This window comes from Phyllopteryx taeniolatus, unplaced genomic scaffold (genome assembly GCF_024500385.1).
Source record: "Phyllopteryx taeniolatus isolate TA_2022b unplaced genomic scaffold, UOR_Ptae_1.2 contig_262, whole genome shotgun sequence".
NCBI lineage: Eukaryota > Metazoa > Chordata > Actinopteri > Syngnathiformes > Syngnathidae > Phyllopteryx > Phyllopteryx taeniolatus.
In genome coordinates, this window is record NW_026903187.1 from 757 (window position 1) to 8901 (window position 8145).

Consider the following 8145-nt stretch of genomic DNA (forward strand, 5'->3'; position numbering starts at 1 on the left):
CAAAAGGCAAAACCCTCAGTTTACCATTCGATCTACGTTCCTACCTTCACCTATGGTCATGAGCTCTGAGTAGTGACCGAAAGAACAAGATCGTGCATACAAGTGGGGTGTCCGGGGTCTCCCTTAGAAATCGGGTGAAAAGCTCTGTCATCCGGGAGGGGCTCAGAGTCCAGCCGCTGCTCCTCCGCATCGAGAGGAGCCAGATGAGTTAGCTCGGGTATCTCGTTAGGAAGCCTCCCAGACGCCTCCCTGGTGAGGTGTTCCGGGCACATCCCACCGGGAGGAGGCCCGGACGATGACCCAGGACACGCTGGAGAGACTACGTCTCTCGGCTGGCCTCGGAATGCCTTGGGATCACCCCCCGGAAGAGCTGGGAAAATTTGTTGGCGAGAGGGAAGTCTGGACTTTCCCTGCTTAAGCTGCTTCCCCCGTGACCTGACCCCGGATAAGCGCAAGTAAATGGATGGATGGATGGACACAAAAAAGCTAAACACTACTCAAGCCTCCAAAATACATTTTCCGCTTACCACAGTTTGCATTTCAAAATGGCACTTTTTAAATGCACAGATGTTTCTCTGCAAAAAAAACACGATCTGACAGAAGTCATGTTTGGTATTTAACATTTTGCCATTAAAAAGTTATGCTAAATAAGTTAATTGGCCAGGACGTGCACCTGGCCAAACACCTTAATGTTTAATTGTTAACAATCTGTGCTGCAAGTTTCTTCTGTTTATACTTTGAGTCTGGGGATGGGAGGTCATACTATAATGGTTTTGTATTTCATGATAGGATTTATAATGGCTACAAGGAGTAGCAGGAGGAAACCACCATTACAGGATGCGCAAGAGCATGCAGTGAAGGCACTGGACAAGACGGAAGAATTGGAAGTACAATTCATGAACTCGTTGAAAGGTACTGTTTGTTTACAGTACACATTTCGGGTCCAAAATTACAACCAGACAAATGCAACAACATGACCTTGCTTGTGTAGAGTATATAATATACTCATTGAGGTTTGAATCCATTAATTGTGCCCAATCGCCCTTCATCAGGATGACTACGGTAGTCACAGAAATTTGCCAGTCTAAAATATTTTTCATCTCAGTTACTTGGGAAGAAATTGACAGTGTTTATAGTCCAGGGGTGTCAACCAAATTTTTGTAATGGGCCATATTGAAGTTATGTCTTTCTCTCAGAGGGCCGTTATGACAGAGAAACCGTATAAATGTGTAATCGATTCATATCACTATGGTGCTAAAAAATATTGGCACCCCAGAGCTGCCTATATCAGGAGACTGTTTTTTTTTCTTTTCTTGACTGTCTGGCATGACATCAGATGAGATCACTAGTTTAGGTGAGTTAGGCTTACCCAAAATTACTATATTTGCTAAATGCCAGAATAGTGAGAGGATTTTTTTTAGACGACTATGTATAATAGACAATACAGTCATGCTAAAAAATATTGGCACCCCATATACACTAAATGCGAAAATATTGATGGATAATTTGTTTAGAAATCAAAAGTCAAGGAAAATAGTTTGTTCAACTGTTATTGAATGTATTTCAAAAAGGAGTTAGGTAACAAAAATGCTTGCAGGATCTCAATTTTATTCAAAGCAAAGCCAATTTTATATCGGTCCAGATTTAACCAAGAAATACGAAGTACATAATCTGCTTTTAACGGGTCACATAAAATGATATGATGGGCCGGATCTGGCCTCCGGGCCTTGTGTTTGACACCTTTGTTATGGTCTTTTGATTAAAAATCTAGGTATGAAAAGAATGATACTGTTTACTAACAAATTACTGTTAATAGAGTTTAGGAAAAAGAAGCAGAGAAAACAAGCTTTTTTGTGATAAACGTGTCAAGCAGAACAGCTGTTACTTTTGTGACAGCTCAAACTAAGACGACATATCGTACATGTACATACTCTGTTCATGTGTCAGGTACCTAAACTTGTCCAACTCCCTAACGTGTTTGCACTTCTCACCCTCATCGATTTTACAAGGTGCGATTTACCGCCTAATTCTTGTCTTCCACTGAAAAGCTGTGCTGATCTCAGATACAAAGCGATGCAGCGCCACTATCTACAGTGATCTGGTCATCATTACAGTGGTTTACAAACCTGAATTTCACACAAAAGCTGGCAAGACCCTATTTATAGCCTACATAGAAAAATGTACTTGACGAATATATACATCGGTGGCATTAAACGGTTGGATTCCAGTTGACGAATAGAAATGTCCATGCTAGTCAATGTGTTAATCAAATAATAATAATGATTTCTATATAAAATTAGCTTAACTGGTTAATTGTAAGTCATTAATAAATGACATTTGTGACACTTGTGTCTAGGTCGAGGGGTGTTTGCCAAAGCCTTTTTCCGAAAAGGAGACTTTGTGGTGGAGTACAGAGGAGAGTTAATTAATTCTGAAGAATCGAAAAGGAGAAGGATGACCTATCACAAAGCAAGTGCTGTCTTCATGTTTGACTTCTGTTGGAAAGAAGATCTATGGTGGTAAGGTTTGATTGAATGGTACATTTATGCACAGTTTTATGTGTTTATGTTTTGGAGTTATTACTAATCGGAGTAATAGCAAGTTAGAAGGGGTCATTTATTTTGATCAAAGCTTAGTAGTTCGTTTCTCTTCTTTTGCCAGTATTGATGCATCCGTGTATGATGGCAGCCTTGGACGACTTGTCAATGCTGACGACAGGCATCCAAATTGCCAAATGAAGAGGGTCATAGCAAAGGACAAACCACACCTCTGTTTATTTGCTTTGAGGGACATTCAGCCAGGAGAAGAAATAACATTTGACCTCGGAGAAAAGGCTGGACCACAGTCGAAACAGGTTTGTGACGTGATTGTTCGTAAGAATTGAAAGAGAAGTAGAAATATGGCTTAAATTGGAACCACTAGAATTATTTTTGTTTCTTGGTTTCAATACTGCTGTTTCTCCCTCTGATCAGATTTAGCAATTTTGAGAAAATCTCTATATTATGTGGTCTTGTATGACTTATTAAAGTAACAAGCACAGGTTTTCCTGATTCATACGTTGGGTTGTCTCATGTGTTTGTTGTTTACATCCTAAATGTGTTGTTTCTTATATAACTTCCTCACTATTTCTAGGACTTGGATGAGCCAGAAGTTCTTTCATCAGACAAAGTTGGACTCATCCCTCCGCCTCATCTTGTAGAGTTGTCAGATTCGAATGAATCTCAGAATCCATGTACCAGTTCTTCCCAGCTAAATGGCAACAGCCAGGTAATTTAAATTTAAATATAGTATTGAACAGATATTTTGGGATTCTCCCATTGGATTTTGTACATTGGGGAAAATGTAAATTGAATTTCTTTTGGACATAGATATGGAGTCTAATTTTGGAATCTGTTTTTGTTTTGTTTTTTTCCCCTCTAGAAGACAAAAGAGCAGATGGAATTGGATTCCGATAAACTCCTTGATCCCAGCTTGGACGGCAGTAGTAAAGAATACATTACTAAGCGTGGTGAAGATCCTTCTTCTGTTGATACAAACTCGAGTAACATTAATGTATCAATTGACCAGAAACGAAAGATGCAGAGATTTCCAAATGTAGAGAACAGTGATGAGTGTCCATCACTGCAAGAACGTGACGCCGCTTTGAAGCCTACTCTTAAGAGAGGGTGCTCCCCTATCAGAAACAAAAGTGCCTCTGGTAAGAGAAAGAGATGTAGTGTATCCTGCCCAAAAACAGACACAAGTAGTGGTAATGCCACAAAAGAGAGAGAACTGGGAGACACTGGATCTCTGTCGGAAGATTCAGCACCTGACATGGAGGAATATCTACCAGAGAGGTCCCCTTCCCTGGATAAAGTGTCTGTGGATTTTCCTTGCGTACCTGCTGTTTGTAAAAAAGAGGTTGGATCAAGAATTTACAACAAAAAACAGTATTGTTTGTACTGCAAGACAGAGTTTGTAAAACTATCGAGACACCTAGAGCGTGCACATAGAGACAAGCCAGAGGTGGCACGGGCTCTCTCCTTTGCAAAACGCTCAAAGGGAAGAAGCATGTGTTTAGAACGTTTAAGAAACCAGAGCAACTTTCCCCACAATTTTGAAGTTTTAAATTCTGGCGTTGGCACTCCCGTGTCTCGTAAACGACCAAAAGACAAACCTAGTAATCTGCCAAATTTTGGCAAAATCCGCTTTCAGCCTCTTTGTGGATTTACTGCACCTCCACCACCTGGAGTTAAGGAACAGCTTTGGAAACTGATAAACAGCATGATTATGGATGATGTTTATGAATCTGTAAACTCTGATCCCTGGATCATGGAGTATTGCCAATATTTGTACAACAGGGACAGGCATGATGCCACCAAACACGAGTGCATCCGTCAACAAATGAGAGCGTTGGGAAGGCTGCTCGTATGTTCCAGAAAAAACACTCCTATGAAAACAATAAAAGATCATATGCGACCGTCAAATTTCATGCATGTTGTCCAGGCTGCGAAGGACACGGCAGGGTACAATTGTGAAACGCGTACATACAAAAGCCCGAGTTTGGCGCTCAAAATTGGATGCAGCTTGGAAAGGATTTCAAAGTTGGTTGAAAGTAATGCAAATGTCCGACGCAACGACAGTACTTTAAAATATGCGAAGGCGTTCCGTACAGTGTATAAAACCAGGTGGAACGAACTGATATCATCTGCATCACTCAAAACATTGAATTCGTCAAAGTGTAATGCTCCTCAGTTACTTCCCTTCACTAAAGATGTGCAGACTCTCCATTCATTTTTAGATACTCAGCAACAAGATCTTTTCAGAAAACTATCCTCAGAATCCTCCCCCATGACATATGCAGAACTGACAAAGGTCATTTTGACCCAAATCATTTTGTTCAACAGACCAAGAGCTGGAGAAGTCTCAAAAATTCCACTTTCTGCCCATTTGTCTTCCACGCAATCAGACCCTCAGGAGGATGTGAACTTTGCACTCTCCGATCTGGAGAAGAGACTCTTTCAGCATTTCTGGAGAATAGAAATAAGCGGTCAAGCGGACAGAAATGTTCCTGTACTTTTGACCCCAGTGATGCACCAGACATTGGACCTCCTTGTCCGAAAAAGGAATGAATGTGGGATTTTACCAGAAAACACTTACCTATTTGCGAGACCATCCAGTTTGATTTGCTACCGTGGATCTGACACTCTTCGTAACTTCGCCAAAGTCTGTGGAGCAAAGAGGCCAGAAAGTCTGAGCTCAAAAAAATTACACAAACAAATGGGAACCTTGTCACAGGTCCTTAATCTCACTAATCCCGAGCTGGATCAACTAGCTAATTTTCTGGGACATGATGTAACCTTGCAACAACAGTTTTACAGACTTCCTGAGGGCATACTCCAGCTAGCAAAAATTAGCGAAGTCCTAATGGCTCGAGAACAGGGACGTCTGGCTCAATTCAAGGGCAAGTCTCTCGATGACGTCAACATTGATCCTGCGGGTACCAAATATTTTTTTGACTTATAAATACAATCTGCATATTTGGACTAATTAGTTTTGGCATTATTTGAGAATGTGATGCAGTTTTTCCACTTGAGTCATTTTCAACCCTATGTTCTCATTCTCTACAGAGGATGTGCATATGTACAGCGACCAGGATCGTGACCCTGAGGAACCAGGTGATGCTGAGCCAGCCTATGAGTCAGACACACTGGGTAAGTGTTCCTTAATAGGTGGAGAATACAGTGGTGCCTTGTACAGTGGCCGACAGGGGCAAATGCGCTGCAAACGGCCAGGCTATCCAGAAGGCACATTCATTTGCTATTCAGAGTTCTCACCACCTGGTTCATCGGATATGTTTGGTTGAACTTAGGGTATGTCTTTGATTTTGAAGTGCTGCTTAATGTTAATAATGCCATGGTCTCGCAACATATGAGACGCAACAGTTTCTAGCTGGCTTCTGGAAGAACAGAAAAGTACTGGTCCATCCATTCCTTGTTAACTTTCCTTTTGAACAGGCAATACAGCGTCCCGCTGCTTTTAAGTCCACAGGTCTCTTTCGGTGAACAAACTATTTGATTGGCTCATTCTGGTCACGTGATCACAAGAAGTACCATAATACTGAATATAGATGGTCTGTTACTGCGGCATACGTGAGGAAAAAATGGCCGCGTGGCAATGACCATTGTATAGAAATTCCGGGATTACAACACAGAATGACCTAACTTCAAATTCAGAAATGGCCAATAAAAACACAAAAATATAGTACTTAATATTTTCCTGGAGGATGCATTTAGGATTAGCCTTTGAAGTTGGTAATAGTGAAAAATGAAGTGAAACAAAAATATTTTAGTCAATTCTTTTTAAGAATGAGAGTGCTTCAAGAGGAGGATGCTATTAATGGTGCAGGTGGAGATGAAACTGGTTCAAGTTGGAGGCCGAAACAAAAAAGCAAAAATGAGGCAAATATTATTTTCATCTAAAATTTGTACATCAACATGTACTTGAGTGGTGTAAATACATGTTTTTCTTCATGAAGAACATTTATTGTGCCTTAACGTTCTCTTCAGTCTTCCAGATTGCTTAATTTATGTTAAAATAAAAAAAGATTCTGTGCGGGGGCTCCAGACCCCGCTCCAATGTTTTTGTTTTTTTTGCCACCTTTTTCATACCTTTGGTGTTTGCATGTCTGATTAATATCATGTGGTGATTGAGTAAATTTTCCATTTGAATAGGTTTAAGTTTAATTTGTGTTTTTTCTTTATGTTGAAGTTGGTTTGCGAGAAATTTTCACGATTTATTGTTGTGCTCGAAATTAGTGTATCTTAGCTGTTGTCGTAGGAACTCTGCTTTTTATAAATTTGCTATCAAGTTTTTAGCATTATAAAGTCGGTTCCTAAGTAGGTCTGTCGGATTCATTGCGTATTCCTCTGAGTTGTTCGATTTTCATCTCCAATTTGCTTTAAAAAAAAATTCTTGGAGGAAGCGTATGAAAAGCTTTTGCCTCTAATTACCGCTTTCTCTGTTTCCCAAAGTAAGGATGGGGATATAGTTGTGGCATCAGTCATGTCTAGAAAATCTAGCCCAAGCTAAAACTGTCTCTGTGCTGGGGCTGTCTACCAATATGGATATTTATATTTTTATATATATATAATTTTTTCTCTACCCAATAACATTACTTTTACTCGAAAATGTGTCGATTATTTGGCAGTAGTTATCGTAACATCACTAACTTGCTTGTGTCCTGCAGACATCCAGCAGCTGATTAGTGATGAGGAAGAACTTCACCCTCTGCATGGGGGGTGCTCCAGTTTGGAGCATGAGGATCCACTGCCCCCGCGCATTAAAGAAGAACAGAAGCATCCACAGCTTCCCCACATAAAAGAAGAGGAGGATCCACAGTTACCCCACGTTAAAAAGGAACAGGAGGATCCACAGTTGTCTTACGTTAAAGTAGAAGAGGAGGATCCACAGCCCCCACACGTTGAGGAGGAAGAGATTGATCCAAAGCTCCCCAACATTAAGGAGGAACAGAAGCATCCACAGCCTGCCCACATTCATGAGGAAGAGGAGGATCCAAAACTCCCCCATGTTAAAGAGGAAGAGGAGGAGCTTGGTGTCAGTAAGTTGCCACTGACTGGTGGCTCTGTGAAGTGTAAACAAGAGAAACCACTTGAGGGGTCAGAGCTTCATCATCACAGTCCGAGTAAAGACCACTGTGGCGGACCACCACCAGACAACCTCATGGCTCCACTGTCAGACAGTGACAAAGTATCTTTGACGAGGGACAAAGATTGTAAAGGTATGACAACCAACACTTGGAAAACTCAGAAAAGGAGATGACTCTTAACAATAAGGAAACCTCTCTCAAAAGCTTAAAACATTTTTTTTTAATTACCTGCTAAATTTGTTGCAAAAGTTTAGCTAAAAAAAAAGCACATTGGACCCATGGAAACACAGAGATAAACAGTTTGGTTGCTCATTGTTTGCGAAAACTTTCATGCCATTTGTGGTAACACACTTTGAAAAGCCTTCTAGTTGCTCAACTTTTGGTGCAAGTTTTCTCTCAAAAGTCATTTATGATTAGACACATAAACACACGCAGGAGAGCAGGAAAATGGGACAAAGTACCTGTAGGAACTTTAAATGTCTCCAAGATTAGCCTGT

At 40.7% G+C, this 8145-nt stretch overlaps 1 protein-coding gene across 1 annotated transcript; it reads left to right on the forward strand.

Moving 5' to 3' along the window:
• The first annotated feature begins 761 nt into the window (after positions 1 to 761).
• Positions 762 to 7821, forward strand: LOC133473504 (involucrin-like). The gene is made up of 7 exons (XM_061765163.1): positions 762 to 912; positions 2357 to 2519; positions 2662 to 2854; positions 3133 to 3267; positions 3421 to 3508; positions 5610 to 5693; positions 7229 to 7821. Exons 1-7 carry the CDS (start codon positions 768 to 770, stop codon positions 7819 to 7821), a joined length of 1401 nt encoding a protein of 466 aa, XP_061621147.1. The 5' UTR covers positions 762 to 767.
• Positions 7822 to 8145: the final 324 nt, after the last annotated feature.